The following is a 19114-nucleotide window of genomic DNA, read 5'->3' on the forward strand; positions in this document are numbered from 1 at the left end:
GTTTGAGTCCTGGCTGCTCTGCTATCAGTCAGCTCCCTGCTAATATGCCTAGGAAAGCAATGGAGGATTTCCCAAGTGATTAGGCTCCTGCTGCTCCTGGGGGAGACCATAATGCAGATCCTGACTGCTGACTTTGGCTTGGCCCAGTCATATCTGTTGAAACCATTTGGGGATGGAAAAATTTCTGTCTCCCTGCCCCCTTTTCTGTCACTCTGCCTTTGAAATAAAATATTTTAAATATTTATTTATTTGTTTGAAAGGCAGAGACAGAGAGAGATTAATCTTTCATCTACTGGTTCACTCCCTGCATGGCTGCAACAGCTAGGGCTAGTCCAGGCTGAAACCAGGATCCCAGAACTCCATCAGGTCTCCCATATAGGCCATCTTCCACTGCTTTTGCATGAACACAAACAGGGAGCTGAATCAGAAGTGGAGTGGCTGGGACTTGAATGGGATACTAATGTTGTAGGCAACAGCATAACCTGCTGTACCACAGTGCTGGCCCCAAAATATAGATCTTTAAAAAATGTGTATGCATGTGAAATAAACTCAGTATTCTATTAAAGTAAAAAAAAAAACAAAGTTTCATGGAAAATAAAATGAGCAGATAAGATTATTTTGGTTTAAAATATTTTTGAGGGGCTGTGTGGCGTAGCTTGTAAAGCCGTTGCTTGCAGTGCTAGCAGGCCATATGGGTGCCAGTTCAAGTTCCAGCTGCTTCATTTCTGATCCAGCTCCCTGCTAATACACCTGGGAAAGCAGGGGAGGATAGCCCAAGTGCTTGGTCCCCTGCACCCATGTGGGAGACCTAGAAGTTCCTGGCTCCTGTCTTCGAATCAGTACAGCTTCAACCATTGTGGCAATTTGGGGAGTGAACCAAAGGATGGAAGATCTCCGTTTCTCCTCTCTCTTTAACTCTGACTTTCAAATAAATAAAAAATCTTTAAAAAAATCTTTTTGAAATCAAATGAATAATTTTTATAATACATACTTTCATACATTTTTGAAGGCCTTATGTATCAATATTTCTCATATTTTTAATGGCTAAACCGTACTTAATTATATGGACATGTGTGTTTATTTTTTGATGGATATTTGTGGTGTTGTCAGATTTCAGCCGTGATCAGTGCTGCTGTGGGCATTCATGTGTCAGTTTGCTTTGTGTGAGTACATGGTATTAGTTCTCTTGGGTATACAGCTGAGTGTGGAATTGTTGGCTTCATAGGGTAACTCTGTTTAGGTTTTGAGACACTACCAAGCTGTTTTCTACAGTCAGGCAGGTTCTCATGATTTTTGGGTACTATAGAGCAAAAGTTGATGTGACCTTTTCTGGTTGATCAAGACATATTGGTACCACACTGATAAGACTCCCCGAGAAGTCCATGGCATCAGTTTTGTGCTGCTTCCTCTGGAGATGTGTGACTTCAGTTTCACAGTGAGAAGAACTTGCTGTTGATCTCACCTGAATAACTGATCAGTATCCTCAGGGATGTCAGGGTGATGAGAGACAAAGGGAGACTGAGGACACTAGGGAGAAAGGCCATGTGGGCTCCTGGCACAGAAAAAGGACATTAATAGGAACACCAGAAGGTTTGAAAAGGATCATTAGTTTGGTTAAGCATATTGTTAATTTTCCAGTTTTGATCATCATAATGTGGAAAGACTGTGAGAGGTATATTGACAAAGTCTGTACCATTTTTGCAAATATTGTCTAAGTTTAAAAGGAGTTCAAAGTAAAAAACTTACAAAGAAATCCAGTCATTTATTCTTGCTCACATGTCTGCAGGACAGCTATACTCGATGAGTGTGACTGGGCTCAGCTCAGATCCACAGTTGCCTCCAGCCTTGTTCCATGGGTCTCTCAGCCTTCTCAGACCAGAAGGCTAGCAGTGACAAGTTGTGCTTTCTCATGGTGATGATAGAATCTCAGGACAAGCCAACCACAAAAACATGTTTCAAACATTTGTTTGGCCGGCACTGTGGCTCACTTGGCTAATCCTCCGCCAAGCACTTGGGCCATCCTCCACTGCTTCCCGGGCCACAGCAGAGAGCTGGACTGGCAGAGGAGTAACCAGGACAGAATCCGGTGCCCCAACCAGGACTAGAGCCTGGGGTGCCGGTGCTTCAGGTGGAGGATTAGCCAAGTGAGCTGTGGCGCCGGCCAACCTGATCATTTTGAAAGAACTTGTACTGAGTGCTTCCCTGGAAGGAATTTTTTCAGGTTGTCATCATTTTTGGTTCCTGACTCAAACTTAGACTAGCACACTGAGGCCATCCTCTGGGAAGGAGAAAGCAGAATCAAAGACCAGGTGTCAGAAGCATCTTCTTGGCTTTAAATGGCCAGGCTCCTGTAAAGGTTTTTCGCAGACATTGTCCTTGCAGCCATTCAGATTCATCTTTGTGTTCCTAGAACTACTAGTAGCAACTGAGTGTAGTAGTTTGTTGGTAGATGTCAGTTCTATGCATGGATGAGTGAAGGGGTATCACGTGCTCTTGGTAATGTGTAATATTGGACAATTGTTCATTAACTGTCCTTGGATAATTTTGTGTGGTGGCTATGAATGGTCCATACATTCACTGCACTTGTTTAGCTAGCTAGTGAATCAGTTTTGAGATAGGTGGGTGCAGGTTTTCAGTTTCTCTTGGTTTCACTCCCTGCTCCCTTGGCTTGTCCCAGTCTTCTGTCTTCCTCCTTTTTTTTTTTTTTTAAAGATTGATTTATTTATTTGAAAGAGTTACACAGAGAGAGAAGGAGAGAGAGAGAGAGAGAGAGGTCTTCCATCTGCTGGTTCATTCCCCAATTGGCCACAACGGCCGGAGCTGCATCAATCAGGAACCAGAAGCTTCCTCCGGGTCTCCCTTGTGGGTGCAGGGCCCAAGAACTTGGGCCAACTTCTACTGCTTTCCCAGGCCATTGCAGAGAGCTGGATTGGAAGTGGAGCAGCCAGGACTTAAACTGGCACCCATGTGGGATGCTGGCACTGCAAGGGGTGGCTTAACCCCCTATGCCACAGCGTCAGCCCTTCCTCCCTCTTACAGATGTTAAGTGCAACCCATTTTCTGTTCCAAGCTCTGGCCCAAGGACTTGGGAATGCAAAAAGGAAGAGATAGACACCCTATGCTCAGGGAGCAGCAAGCCTTACAGAAGGAGCCAACTTAAACACGAGAGCATGGCGAGGTGTAAGCTTGCTGGGATGGCAGGCTGCTTGGGGTTTAGTGGGACTTTGAGGGAAGGGGCAGGAAGGGTGTCATGGAGGAGGCAGTAATGTAACTGTGTCCTGACAAATAAATAGGTATTCATCATTTACTACTGCATGTCACAAGAAGGCTTATTAGCTCAGTTGAAGAAAAACATAGACTAGCTTTATTCTATAGGTTCTGATTGGGCAAGATTCAAGTGTTATCCTTTCACCCCCTCTCCCTCTGCCTTAATCGCAAACACATTCACTTACAGATGAGCAGAAGGGATGTATGCAAGTATTGTGTGAGTGTGTGTTAGTGGGAGAGCGATGGATGGCTTGTGATGGTAAGTGAATGCAGCAGTGTCTGGTCTTTCTGTTGGTTTGTCAGCCAGTTGTTCCTTCACATTGTCCCTCCAAGGACTATGTACTTCACAACTGTTTTTTCTTCTTGGCTTTCAGGTCAGGCTGTCCCTGCAGGATCCCACGTGCGGTTGAATCTTCAAACTGGGGCAAGAGAAGTGAAGCTACAGTATGAAGACAAGTTCCAAAATAATTTGAAAGGGTTGAAAAAAGGCAAAAGGTAAATATCAACCATGAGGCCTGGGATGCCAAGTAATGACACTGATTTTGTAATACCAAAAGTGTTACCCGAGTTTGTCTGGCTTTTTTAAAAATTATTATTATTTGAAATTTAATAGCATGGAAGTTTGATAAATCTGTCAGGGTTTATGGAAGTTTACTTCTATAGTCTTTGGAAAAAACAGTTTTCAAAGCAAATTGATACTTCAAGAAAGGCTGTAGGGGGAATGCTTAACCTGCCTTAAAAATGAAGCTGTTTTTCCCAGTACTTTAAGAGCACCCATTTGAATCCCAACAATTAATGCACTGATTACAGATGAGTCATCTATTCATTAAAACAGGCCTGTTAGGCCTTCTGCTTTGCAGTAATCCTTCCTTGGTGAACAATAAAATTGCATTTGAAAGTCTTTAATTCAGGCTAACTTTTCCTCTTGTTAGTGAGTATTAAAACAGGTTTCTTTATACTATAAAAATGGAAGTTACTGAAAGTTTGCAATGGTTAGAGTTAACCGTATTTTTAATAACAACTTCAGATTATTTGATTTTAAACATTTCATATACTTTTCTGTACATTGTCTTGAATTAACAAGTTTTTTGGGGGGGAGGGGTGGCTTAGTCTTTCCTGAATAAAGGCAAGGCATAAGATTGCAGGGGTTACTGGAACTGTGCAGTTTGAAAGCTCAGTATAAACACCAGCCATGAAATTCTAACACAGGGACTAGTACATTACGGCCTGTGGGCCATATTGGGAGTGCTGTCTGTTTGGGTTAGCTGACAAGCTAAGTTGATTTTTATATTTTCATGGCTGAGAAAAAATTCAGAAGACGATTATTTCATGACTCATGAAATTTATATGCAATTCACATTTTCATGTCTATAAATAAAATTTTATTGGAACATGGCCATGTTCATTTTTAAACATATTGTCTATAGCTGCCTTCTTACTACAATGTCAGAGCTGATTAGTTGGAACAGACACTATAAGGCCCACAATGCCTACAAATATTACCTGGTTGTTACAGGTAGTTTGTTGACCCCTATTTTGAATAATGTAACTGTTAGGAATTAATCATGATTTGAATAAGGTTAGTGTTACTCAGTCCTTGGAATTTTATTCTAACAATATTTTTCAGTTAGGTATGAGTCATGAAAGGACCTTAGAGACCCAATTTGAACCTGACTCTTTGCCAGACATACCTGGCGAGAGGGCATTCAGCCAGCCCACATGCCCCATTAGCCAGGTAGCACACAGCCCCACAGAGCAGCCTGTTCAGGTTTGTACAGTTTTCTCTGTTTGAAAATTGTCCTTTATGTTTAGGTAGAGGCATGTGCCCTCCTTACAGTCACCCTAGACCAGGAAGGATCTTTCATCTCTGTCTCTCCAGATAGGCTGAAACCCAGAGTGGCCCAGGTCAGGCAGTTACTTCATCCTTACCACCGTCTGAGAAATCATCAAGCAGCATCGTACGGCCCTTCCGGCCTTTCTCCATCCCCAGCATATGCACATACACGTGTATTTCAGCATCTCAGAGTACTTTTATAAATTCTTTCCTCAGATTTAATCTAAGCCTTTTATTTATTTATTTATGTTTTCAAGAGAAAGCCTTTTTTTTCTTGCTTTGAGACTATTGATTTAGTGAGTTGATTAGTTTTGAGCTTTTTGTTTGTTTTTTATACCATGAGAAGTTGCTTTTCTACGTCCTGGGTATAGATAATCAGTGGCAGCACTTACTGTTTTCTATGTTGCTTGTATCTTTTTAGAATAGGAGCAGAGCCATCCACATGGTTTTTAGAGACACAGCATAAGGGAGAAATATTTGTTCTCATTACTACCTCTTTATTTTATTTTATTTTATTTTATTTTAGTATTTAGTTATTTTCTTTTTTTTTTAAGATTTTATTTATTTGAAAGAGTTACACAGAGAGAGGAGAGGCAGAGAGAGAGAAGGAGAGAAAGAGAGAGGTCTTCCATCCGATGGTTCACTCCCCAGATGGCTGCAATGGCCAGAGCTGTGCTGATCCGAAGCCAGGAGCCAGAAGCTTCTTCCGGGTCTTCCAGATGGATGCAGGGGTCCAAGGACCTGGGCCATCTTCTATTGCTTTCCCAGGCCATAGCAGAGAGCTGGACGGAAGTGGAGCAGCCGGGTCTCAAACTGGCACCCATATGGGATGCCGACTCTTCAGGCCAGGGCATTAACCCACTGCGCCACAGTGTTGGCCCCAGTATTTAATTATTTTCATCTACTTGAAAGGCAGAGAGACAGAGGAAGATCTTCCAGCTGCTGGGTCACTCCCCAAATGCCCACAATAGCCATGGCTAGGCTAGACTGAAGCCAGGGGCCCAAGTGCTTCAGCCATCATCTGCTGCCTCCCAGGGTGCATTAACAGAAAGCCGGAGTGGAAGCAGAGTAACCAGGACTTGAACCAGCACTCTTGGAGTATTTCTGAGGGCTGTGTCCTGGAATGACCTCCAAGATTTGCTGCACATTTCTTCTTTTTCTCAGCATTTATGGCTAAGGATAAACCTCTGAATAGAACACCAAAACCATTCACAAGGTGTGTGGAAGTTTGGAGGTGTGAGCTCAGTGAGGCTTGGTGGCCCTTGGTGGGACTTTATTATTCTCCAGGGATGGGTCTCATTCTATGTTCTTCCAATTCCATTTCATAGTGTCTTCCAAGCTCTTTAATACTAGAATGGAAACAGAGGTCATGGGTGGGGCCAATAGCTTAGCATTATTACAGTATTTTGCTTACTCAATGTTTTGGAAGATAAGATCCATAGATTTCCTTCATATTGTCATAGAATGTGGTGATCTCACAGAGTTAAGAACCATTGGCTTAGAAGCAGTTGGGGATAATCTGTTAAGCCTAATTCATGGCAGAGTCTCCATACTCCTGCCGAGAGCTACGGTGTCCTCGGCTCTCAGGTCTAGGATGTGACCCTGACAGTGGCTTAGCTTGGAGGGTTCTCTTGTCTGTGTCTAAGCTCATTGCATGTTTGGCTCCTACACTTTGGGGATTGCTCTCTCCACTGGACTAGTTTTTGTCTGTATACCTGTCAACATCTCCATGGACCATGTTTTTGCCCTGGAACAACCAGCTTCTTTTGATCTTCCTCCTGTGTTTATGGGATGAAGATAAACCACATCAAAGTTGTGCCATTTTGGATTGAGCATTTATCAACTGCTTAAGGGGATGGGCCAAGGATAGAGCTATTTACTTGATCTACTCATTAATTTCACAAAAGATTTATTGAGTGCTCATGTGCTAGACATTGGGATACTGTACTAAATAAAACTGCCAAGATGTGAGCATTAGGGAAACTGGCAGGTAGAAAAGCAGGTAAATGAACACATAAAGAAGGTGTTCACAGATTGTATTATAAGTGTTAGGGAAGAAATAAACAAGGTGATAAGTCCCTGGAGAAGCTTCTTTAGCTAGGATGGTTTGGAGAGCCTCATCAAAACCTGAAGAATGAGAGCAATTTAGCCACAAAGAGTGTTAAGTCTATAGGTTTAGTGTTTAGAGCATTTCAAACAGATGGAACAACAAGAATTCCTGCCTATGTCCAGAAATGGCTTTGTTAAGTTTGAAAAACAAGAAAGTGATCCAGATGATAGAGGAGAAAGAAGGAGACTGCTAAGAGATGTGATTGGATAGATAGGTGAGGGTCAGATGATGTGGAATCTCTAGGAGTATGTGCATTGTTCTTCATTCTCTGTTTTCCTGAAGATTTATTTATTTGAAAGGCAGAAATATATAGAGAGAAGTAGAAACAGAGAGATAGGGAATCTTGCATATGCTGGTTCACTCTCCAAATGACTGCAGCAGCAAGGGCAGGGCCATGTTGATGCCACAAGCTTAATTCAGGTCTCTCACATGGGTTCAGGGGTCCAAGTACTTGGGCGATCTTGTGCTGCTTTCTCAGGCACCCTAGCAGGGAGGGAGCTGTATTGGAAATGGAGCAGACTCAAACCAATGCCCAAATGGGATGCTGGCATCGCAGGCAGTTGTTTAAAGCCGGCATCACATGTGGCTGCTTAACCTGCTGCTCCACAATGCCAGCCCCCTTCATTCACTTTTAATTGTAATGGAAAGCTATCAAAAGGTTCTAGGCAGGAGAGTAATTTCTGTAGTGTAGTTTTGTAAGATAACTAGTTGATGTATGTCTGGAGATTGAAGGTGAACAAAAGCACAGAGAACATTAGGATGCCATTTCAGTAAATCAGGCAACAGAATGGTGACTTAGTCTTGGAATATCAAAGTCAAGAATGGATGAATTTGGAGATTTAATTAGTAGGTTGAGCAATAGAACTTGCTTATAGTTCAGATGAAGGAATTGAAGGGAGAGGAGAGGATTCAGGATAAAGCCTCACTTGGGAGCTTGGGCAATTGAGCGTTTGGTGCTACAATTTATTGAAACAAAAGTCAGAAGAAGAGAGAAAGAAGCATCAAGAGCTATGCTTTAAATTCCCTCAGTTTGAGGTACTTATTAAACACCTGAGACCCAAGATGAATCAGTTATGTAGTCGTACAAGAGTCTCGCTGCTCCGAGGACAGGTCTGGTCAAAGATGTCAGTCTGAGCAGCACTGACAGGTGGTTATTCAGAAATCTCCTGAAGACAGAGAGAAGGAATCTAGTGCTAAACTGGGGCGTTTCAGCATAGAGGGTTAGGCGGGAGGCGAAGAAGCAATGAGGGAGGGGGAGAAACAGGAGACTGCAGTCATAAGAAGCCAGGCAAGGACAGTGTTTCAGAAAGGGCCGGGAGACGTAGGGGCAGAAAGCATGTAAATGCTGCTGAGTAGTTGAGGAACACAAAGTTAGTGAAAGGTTTGTTGATCTGACCATCAATTATTTGTTACATGGATGAGTAGTATTAGTGGAGTTGTGGGAATAAAACAGATTGGAGCCAATGGTGATGTAAATAGAGGTAGAGGGTGGGAAGACTGAGGGAAGATGGTGGTTGCATAAGCTTAGTGGGAACAGGGAAACTGCATAATAACCACAAGAAACAGCGGGGTCAAAGGAGCTAAGGGGCCATCCAACCAAAGGCAGAACTTGATGGTGTGGGTAGGAGGTTGTGGTTTAACCCTAGGAGTTAAAGCCTTTGTGAAGGCAAGAGAGATCTGGAACCTAAGTTTAACAGCAGTAGGGATACTCTTGTCCATTGTAGTAGAAGAGAAGGTAGAGACCTGTAGAGTTCGTGCAAGTTGGTTTGCAGAGCTAATGATAGGAAGATGAGGAAGTTATTGATGATAATTTCCATTTTCTCAGTGAGGAATGAAGTGATAGCACCAGCTTCTTGTGTGTGTGTGTGTAGTTGGGGTCTGTGTGGGTGATGAAGGATGGCCTAGGAGACTTGGAATTAGGGCAATAAACGGAGATGTGAGGCACAATGGAATTAGCACTGACCAAGTCTTCAGAGAGGGAAGAGATAAAGTCATGCTCTGGCTCTTGACTCCTTAGCTCTCTCTTAGGTGTGGCCTTCTCATGTACTTGGCAGGTGACCGTACTCTGTGAGGAGAGGGATTTGGCATCCTCTCCTTAACGTGGTACGATTGCAGTAAGTATTTGAATAAAATACTACTTCTGACACACTGCCTGACACTTAGTTAAGTGCTCAGTTAATGGACATGAGTAGCTTTTACTAATTAGCTAGGAGGGCTGAGACTGGAGAAGACAAGGGTTTTTTTCCAAGACCCTAAAGAGTCTAGGATGAATCAAAGACTGAGTTATCAAAACCCCTGCTATATTGCCCTCTCATAACAGCTAAATCCTGCTTGGATCTTAGACTGTGTGACTTACACACTTGTCTCGCTTGAAGTAGAGCAGGCCAGTAGCCCTTCACTCCAGCATCCCCTCCCCCGAAATCTTCTGAATTATCCTTAACCCAGCCATAGCTAGACAGTGTTGTCATGCACAGCCCACATGCACACTTCCCTCTCTGCTCATCAGTCTGTGCTTAGCTCTGTCCACTGAACTGGAATAAACGCTAGTGGTCACACCTGCTGCCTCTCATGCATGCCTTCTCTCCAGTCAAGATGAATGGCCAGGGCTTGGATCAGCTCTGAAGGTCTTGGCGAGGGCACCATGCTAATCTTCAATAGGGTCCTGAGATTACATCCACATTGGTTCCTTTCTCCTTACCACTGGAAGCTGGCTGTGAAAGGTGGCTGGCCTTGATTCTTTGCCTTGTTATTTCAGATCCTTTCTTTTGTCAGGTTGCTGCACATTGCCTTCCTCTTTGCTTAGACTTGTCAAATCGAGTCAGACACAGTCTGGGGCTTGGATTTCTGTTCTCCCCTTTCCCAGAAGAATATAAATAAGAGTGGATGTTACTCCCTGGGTCTGTGCCCACTGCCATCCATGTGGTTCTGCTGGGGCAAGTGTTGAGAGAGCAGCATTGCACACATTCCAGGTTTGTGTCTGCCTGAGCAGTGGACTAAAAGCTCTGTGTCTCTTACGAGCTTCTGTCTGCCTCAAGTCATTTCCTGCTTTTTCATGAAATAGGCCCATCTCCAGTTATGTTTTCCTCCTCTAGCTTCAGGGTAGGGTTGCCCTGTCTGCCCTCGTTGCCTGAAGGTAGAGGTCTGATAGTGTACTCAGAATTAGAGCAGGGCTGTCCTTGCTTACCTTGGGGTGCCAGTCACCCAGTAGCATTGCCTTTCTTGGGGGGTGTAATGCCTTCCTCCTGACTCTGAGCTTCTCTTTGGACAGATTGGACATCAACACCAACACCTACACATCTGAAGATCTCAAGAGTGCTCTTGCAAAATTCAAGGAGGGAACAGACATAAAAAGCTCGAAGGAAGACAAGGTATGTAATACTTTTCCCAGTTGGTATAACCCTGTAACATTGGCCTTGGTATTTTTGCAAATAAAGGAATCATATTTTGGGGAACATTTTACAATAAACATGAGATAATAATATTAAAAAATAATTTAAAGCTCTGTTCATGACAGTAAGAAATCCTTTATAGGCTACTTAAAAAACAATTCTGGGAGCATTTTTGTCATAATTTAGGTTAGAATCCAACTTTCCATTACCTGTTTAGAAAAATTGAGGCATATAGCAGAGATGTTCTCCATTAACATGGACTTGAGGGAGTAAATACAATCTAGATCTTCTCAATCCTGCTCAGTTTAGTCATAAGCTTGGTCTAAAACAATAGAAGAGCTGGATCAAGAAGGAAGAAGTGTGGCCTTGTCCTGTCATTTGAACATGTAACAAATGTATTTCTTTTAGGCCTTGGACTCCTAACATACAAATTAGGGCCAGCATTTTGGCACAGCAGGTTAAGCCACTGCTTTCTATGCCAGTATCCCATATGGGAGCATTGGTTGGTCCAAACTTCTTTACTTTAGCTACAGCTTCCTGCTAAGCACCTGAGATGGCAGTGCAAGGTGGCCCAAGAACTTGGGCCCCTACTACTCATTTAGGAGACCTGAATGGAGTGCCTGGCTCTTGACTCAGCTGTGGCCATTGTAGCCATTTGGGGAGTAGCCAGCATATGGAAGATCTCTCTCTCCCCTCCCCAGCCTCACCTCTGCCTTCCCACCTGCCCCAACCCCGGCATTCTGCCTTTCAAATAAATAAATAAATAAATCTTTAAAATAAACAGCATGGGGCTGGGATAAGACAATGACTTAGGCTTGCTAAAGGAATGGGAAAGAATCACAGCCCCTTGGCCACATCTGTAATTTTTGGGAGGACTCAGAGGTATAAGACCTACACCAGGACAAAATCTTCCTCTTAGATGGATCATGAGCTCCTGGCACAGCCATAAAATGTTACAAATCATTTCTGTTTCCAATGGAGTCCTGTCAGTCCTTGAAAGATGGCCACCTTGGAGATGTAGGTTCTCTACCTTGATACACCTCTGACCTCTCTGCAAATCCTGGCAGTAACACAGAGAAGCAGCACTGGGTTCTGTGTTGGAGAAATAAGTCATAGGTCTTTCATATCCCTCAGAACAAAGTATTTCTGAGGCAAATGAAGCTTTTCTTGAGGGGGAAGGGCTGTTGTTGACCTATTTATGCTGTGTTAATAAGCAAGCCAAGTCTCTATGTCTTTACTTATCTTACCAAGGTTACACATCCTGCATAGAGAGTGTGTGTGGTGTGGGAAGGTCAGGGTCAGGGTAGCAGCAGCAGCAGATAAAGGAGGGTGATGCATGTAGTTGCATCCCAACATGCCTGTTGAAGGTGAGGTTAGGAGAAAAAAATATGTATACCAGGTGGCTAGGATGGGGATTAGTGTTTTGGCAGCCAAGGCTTTGGCCCCTGCATGCTTATTGCTCCCTAACTATGGGCTCCATGTTGGGCTCACAGGAGCATGAAAGTCATTTCCTGGAGGAGAGAACTTCTACTATGCTTATGGTCTTGTCTAAATACTGACAGAAATTGTGGATTCACAAAGCTTCCATAGCCTTGGCAGCTCATGTCAAGAGCTTTGGGTGATCTCTGATGTCATACATGAGAATGTTAATTGTTAAATTAATAACAAGAGTTACTCCACACTTACTTCCCTTGCAGGACTTCTGTCCTCAATGAGTTGTATTATGAGAATTAACTGTAAAATTTGTTCTTAAACAATTGTGTGTGTGTGTGTGCGTGCACAAATTGTTGAAATCTTTACTTAGTAAAGTTGGTCTTCTGTGTATAAAGTTAATTGAAAATGAATCTTAATGGAGAATGGGACTAGGGAGAAATGGGAGAGGGAGGAAGAAATTTGTGCTCATTAAATAAAAGGTTTCTTGGGGGGGGGGGGAATCACTTCCTCTTTGCTGTGGATGAAAGACCCACTTTACCTGTTTGTCTTTGCTCTCTTGGAGTGCATGGTTCAGTTAGTGTAAAAAAAAAAATGAATGTTAATGAAAAGATTAGAAAAATCTAAAATCAGGAGATTATTTTAAAGTTTTTAGTTACTGGTTTTTGCAGTTAAAAATAATCTTCCCCCAGCAAGGGGATACCACTATTGGCATGCAAATGTGAGATCCCAGTACCTGCTGACTTGAGTCACTTCTCAAGTTTGGCTGCCACACTCTTTCTTTGCTTCAGCTGAGCTTAGCTTGTTAGCTCCTTCATTGAGGTGCTGGGTCCAGAGGTCCTTCTCTTGCTGTCATTTGGAGCCTCTCTGGACTGACTGACCTCGCTGCCAGTGTGCTGTTACAGTGGCTCTGACCTGAAATCGATACAGTAGTTTCTTACATGTCTCAAACTCCTGGCTTCAGAGGCTGTAATAATTTTTATTTATTAATCTTTAAATGTAGCCTGTGTGGTGTCATGCAGGCCCAAGATGGTGCTTTTGCTATTTATAGAGACAGTTCTGTTAGATATAGGGCCATATCTTCTCAATTGAATTTTTTGAGTTTGATTGTTTTGGGGAGAGAAGGACACAATTCCATTGTGTCCATAGGCACCTTAGTAAATCTGAATTAGTGCTTTCCAGAGTTCCTTGCTTCTCAGCAAAGCTCTGTGTCGCCCAAAAGATTTGAGTTTTGTTGTTGAATCTTATCCGTTTATCCATGTATTACTATAAAAATTGCTTGATGCTTTGTGTTTTGTCATGTAAGCTGTTGTTCACCTGTATTACACAGATTGTTACCTCTCATATATGATATTCTTAAACTTTTGATTGTCAGCAAGATGTAGTAGACTCATTTCCCCTACTTCTTCCACTAAAGATAACTAGAAATCCTGAGGTAATATGAAAAACCAATATAGAAAAACTCTAAAAGGTGGTAAGAAAGTGGGAAATTGATTGTGGGACTTCAAACTGGAGGAATGACATGGCGAAGGGTTCCTTGGGTTTTCTTTTTGCCTTCTATATATCCCAGACTAGGCTCTGGACATAAGCCATACCCTACATAAGCCATACATAATACCAACAGGTACATATTTTTTAAATCTCAGAGGGGCCGGCATTGTGGCATAATGGGTTAAGCCTCTGCCTGCAACACCAGCATCCCATATGGGTGCTGGTTCAAATCCTGGCTGCTCCACTTCCAATCCAGCTCCCTTTGGGCCCCGTTCACCCATATGGAAAACCTGGGTAAAGCTCCTGGCTTTGGCCTGACCCAACCCTGGCCATTGCACCCATTTGGGGAGTGAACCAATGAATGGAAAACTCTCCCTCTGCCTCACCCCCCCACCACCACCAAGGACTGAGAAAACAGCAACCTAACAAGACAAAAATATTTTTTATAATAGCCATCCTACTCTAGTCAAGGGCAATGAAAATCCCCTACCCTTGCTTGTGGAAGTTAAGTGGGGAGTCTGGACTTCTTACCCTCTACTTGCTGTTGGTAGTAAGCAGAACTCCACCAGGATTGACAGAAACCAAGTGGAGTGCCTGAACTTGAAACTCCTCCCAATAACAACAACATATGAGGTAGTATTCTGTTTCCTCTGCTGCTCTGCTCTTCCTCCTAGTTCCAGAAGAAGTCAACTGTGTGTAATTTCCCCCTCCTATCTGAGAGCAGAAGACTACATATCCTGCTAGGATGGTATAAGCAACATCCAGGCAGGGAACTTGAATGTCCTCAGCCTAGCAGCATCTTGATGGGGTAATGTCAATACTGGGACATGGAGAGTCTGTCCTTCCACCCTAATCTGGTAGCAGTGAGGCAGCATTCTTCTTTTCCTCTGGAGTAAGTGAAGAATATGAACTTCTGTCTTTAGATCAGCAGCAATGAGGCAGTGTTTTGGTTTACCCACTAGGGAAGAATGGTATCAATAGAGGCCAAGGGAGGAACCTAGAATTCTACTCCCGCTGTCCAGCATCCATTGGTAATAGGTGTTGCCCCACCACCTTACAACTAGAGAGTGAGGGTATGATTTTGGAGAAAAAGGATCTGGATGCATGAAGTCTTGGACACATCACCCAGTGAACCCTGTAAGAAACTGACCAGAATTAACACTTCAACAGACTTGAGAACTCAACAACCAGTGTGGAATCCTGCTCAGGTTTTTAGATTGGCCTCTGTGTAGCACACAAAGGAAACAGAGCAGAATAGCACTGCAAAGGCTCTGAAAATGAAATTATCATTGGAGCCACAGCCCAAATAAGTAAACCAGAATCAGTACAACAAACCTCAACAGAGTGACTGCCTGCTGGAAAATATTAAATAGGATCCAAAGTCTCACAACTTAATATCCAAGATGTGTAGGATACAACTGAAGATCACCTGACACAATAAGAACCAGGAAAATCACAACTTGGGTTAGGAAAGACAGTTGATAGATGCTGTATGGATTGAACGTTTTTGTCTCTCTCCACATTTACATGTTCAAGCCCTAGCCCCTAATATGATGTTATGTTGGGGTAGGGGAGCTTTGGGAAGTAATCAGATTTAAAGCGGGGTCGTGAGAGTGGATCTCCATGAAGGATTAGCATCCGTATAAGAGGAGAAAAGAGATTTCAGCCATGTGAAGACACAACTAAACAGTGTCTCTCTGCAAACTAGGAAGAGGACTTTGCCAGGAACTGTACTGGTTGATTCCTTGATCTTGGATTGTCCCGCCTCCAGAACCATGAGAAATATATGTCTGTTGTTTAAGCCACCCAGTCTATGGCATTTAATTATAGCAACCGGATCTGAGTAAGACAGATGCCAACACTGAGATGACTCAGAAGTTGGAATTATCTAACAAGGATTTTAAAGCAGCTATCATAAAATTGCCATGAGCAATTGTGAACACTCTTGAAACAAATGAAAACGTCAGCAAAGAAAAAGAAGGTTCAAAAAAGAGCCAAATGGATTTATAGAGCTAAAAAAATGTAATATTTTGAGTCATTGGCTGGGCTTAGTAGCAAACTAGAGATGCCAGAGAGAACAGTCAGTAAACTTGAAGATGAATAAGTAAAATTTTAAAATCTGAATAGCAGAAAATAGAGGAAGGGGCAGGGTTTGCACAGAATTGAGAGTTCTTTGGGACTATGACAAAATATTTAACATTTGTGTCATATTGGGGGTCTAGAAAGAGAGGAAAACAAATATAGTACTGAAAAATATAATCAAAGAGACAGTGACTAAGTGATCTCCAATCTGGTGAAAGGCATAAATCCAAAGATTCAAGAAGCCAAGTAAACTCCAGACAGGATAAACTCAAACCAGTACCAAGATATATAGCACCATCAAACTTCTGAGAACTAAAGTCAGAAAAAAAAAAAAGTCTTTAAAACAACTAGAGAGGGCCGGCACCGCGGCTCAATAGGCTAATCCTCTGCCTGTGGCGCCAGCACCCCGGGTTCTAGTCCTGGTTGGGGCGCAGGATTCTGTCCCGGTTGCTCCTCTTCCAGTCCAGCTCTCTGCTGTGGCCCTGGAAGGCAGTGGAGGATGACCCAGGTCCTTGGGCCCTGCACCTGCATGGGAGACCAGGAGAAGCACCTGGCTCCTGGCTTTGGATCAGCGCGATGCGCCAGCCGCAGCAGCCATTGGGGGGTGAACCAACGGAAAAGGAAGACCTTTTTTCTGTCTCTCTCTCTTGCTGTCCACTCTGCCTGTCCAAAAAAAAAAAAAAAAAGAAAGAAACAAAATTGTTATCTAAAGGAAAACAGGGATTGAATGATAGTGAATTTTTCATCTACAACCACAGAAGCCACAGTGTGTTGCACATTTTTCAAGTGCTTAAAAAAATAAACTGTCCCGGTTGCCCCTCTTCCAGGCCAGCTCTCTGCTGTGGCCAGGGAGTGCAGTGGAGGATGGCCCAAGTGCTTGGGCCCTGCACCCGCATGGGAGACCAGGAGAAGCACCTGGCTCCTGCCTTCAGATCAGCGCGGTGCGCCAACTGCAGCGCACCGGCCGCGGCTGCCATTGGAGGGTGAACCAATGGCAAAGGAAGACCTTTCTCTCTGTCTCTCTCTCTCACTGCCCACTCTGCCTGTCCAAAAAAAAAAAAAAAGAACTGTCAACATTCTGCAGCCCATGAATATCCTTAAGTCGGTGACACAGAAATCAAGACATACTCAAAGGAAAATTAAGCACAGTTTTCACTAGCATATCTACGCTAAAAGAATAGTTAAAAATATTCCCCAACTGGAAAGGAAAAATAGTAGAAGGAAACTTGGAACATATGGGAGGAAGGCCAATGAAATGAATAAAAACCCAATAAAAATAATAGTCTTTGTTGAACTTTAAAAATTATTTGATAGTTGAAACAAAAATTATAATATCTATTCTCTTTCTCAATGTAAAGAAAGTTTTTCTGGCAGTTATAAAAAGAAAAGGATTAAAGAACATAATGGGAGATAGTTTCTATACAGAGTGTGATAAAATACTGGAACAGTAAAACAATCAGTATAAAATTATATAAACAGATGTACTCAGGAACTCCGTAGAGAAGCCAAATAACAGAATAAACAGAAAATAAAAAATAAAGTGGCATACTTAAGCTGTAACATAAGAATAATTACATTAATATATGTATGATTCAAATATACTAACAAGGAAACATTCTTACAGTGGATTTTTTTAAATGGCCCAAATAAATGCTTTCTACAAGAAACCCAAATATAATATTAAAGGGGGTACACTGGAAGTAAAAGAATAGAAAGTGTATCACACAAGTACTAATTTTAAAACATAACATTGACTTGAGAGCATAGGAAATGATCAGCAATACAGAGTAATACTACATAATGATAAAAGGATCAATCCACTAACAAATGTAGTAATTTTAAATGTGTATGCACCAAAGTTTTACTTTGTAAATCAAAATAGCTGAATGATAAAACTGATAGAAACAGATCTGCAATTAAAATTGGGATGTCAACACTCCTTTCTCAGAATTACTAAAACAAGTACTGGACAGCAAACCAGCAAGGATATGAAAGAGCTGAATAATAACAGCAAGACTTAATTGACATTTTCAGAATATTCCATTTAATAACAGGATATATATTGTTTTCAACTGACCATTGAACATTCACCAAGATAACATTATATTCTAGATTATAAAAGACTTGAAATTATAGAGTGTATTTTGTGACAATAAAAGAATCAAACCAGAAGTCAGTAGTAGATAGCAGGAGGCTCTCCAAACATGTGTGTCAAGTAGGAAATCTCAATGAAAGTTTGTAAAAAGTATATTGAACTGGATAAAAAAAATTAAAACTTACCAAATTTGTGGCATACAACTAAAGCTGAAAGAGAAATCTATCATGCTAAATGCTTATATTAGAAAAGTAAAATCTGAAGTCTAATAAAAGATTCTACCTCAAGGAAATAGGAAAAGATGATCAAAATAAGCTCAAAGCAGGCAGAAGAAAGCAAATAATAGCCGAAATCAATGAAACTTAAAACATAAAAGCAGGGGCCGATGCCATGGCTCACTTGGTTGATCCTCTGCCTGCGGCACTGGCATCCCATGTGGGCTCCGGGTTCTAGTCTTGGTTGCTCTTCTTCCTCTCCAGCTCTCTGCTGTGGCCCAGGAAGGCAGTGCTTGGGCCCCTGCATCCACATGGGAGACCAGGAGGAAGCACCTGGCTCCTGGCTTCGGATTGGTGTAGCTCTAGCCATGGCGGCCATTTGGGGGGTGAACCACCGGAGAGAAGACCTTTCTCTCTGTCTCTCTCTCACTGTCTAACTATATCTGTCAAATAAAAAAATAAATAAATAGGCCGGCGCCATGGCTTGACAGGCTAATCCTCCGCCTTGCGGCGCCGGCACACCGGGTTCTAGTCCCGGTTGGAGTGCCGGATTCTATCCCGGTTGCCCCTCTTCCAGGCCAGCTCTCTGCTGTGGCCCAGGAGTGCAGTGGAGGATGGCCCAGGTGCTTGGGCCCTGCACCCGCATGGGAGACCGGGAGAAGCGCCTGGCTCCTGGCTTCGGATCAGTGCGGTGCGCCGGCCGCAGCGGCCATTGGAGGGTGAACCAACGGCAAAAGGAAGACCTTTCTCTCTGTGTCTCTCTCACTATCCTCTCTGCCTGTCAAAATAAATAAATAAATAAATCATAAAACATAAAACATAAAAGCAGAGATAATCAGCAAAACCGAAAAGAGGTAAACCTCTCTGAAGACTAATAAAGTAAAAAATCAGTGAGATATAAACAGTATCAGGATTGAAACCTGTTACATTATAGATCCTACACACATTAAAGGTAAAATAAAATTATTTTTTATACAACTCTCTTCATCTAAATTTGAAGACTTACATGAAATAGTTCAGAAATACATAATATTCAAACTTACCCAATATGAAGTAATCTGAATATTCTTCTAACCATTAAACTCAATTTACAATGAAAACCAATTAACATCAGTTCTGCACAATCTCATCCAGAAAAATGGAGTAGGAATACTCCCAGTTTATTATATGCAGCCAGTGTTAATGCTGATACCTAAACCA

The 19114-nt window shown here is 42.5% G+C and overlaps 1 protein-coding gene across 3 annotated transcripts in view; it reads left to right on the plus strand.

The window, feature by feature from the left end:
• SIL1 (SIL1 nucleotide exchange factor) overlaps positions 1 to 19114 on the plus strand; it is a 315627-nt gene that overhangs the window by 213386 nt on the left and 83127 nt on the right. For all 3 annotated transcript variants that reach the window (XM_062189064.1, XM_062189062.1, XM_062189065.1), the window contains exons 4-5: positions 3642 to 3762; positions 10480 to 10579. In XM_062189064.1, coding sequence (XP_062045048.1) covers positions 3642 to 3762; positions 10480 to 10579 — 221 coding nt within the window. The remainder of the gene's footprint in view (positions 1 to 3641; positions 3763 to 10479; positions 10580 to 19114) is intronic.

Source organism: Lepus europaeus, chromosome 4 (assembly GCF_033115175.1).
Source record: "Lepus europaeus isolate LE1 chromosome 4, mLepTim1.pri, whole genome shotgun sequence".
Lineage (NCBI taxonomy): Eukaryota > Metazoa > Chordata > Mammalia > Lagomorpha > Leporidae > Lepus > Lepus europaeus.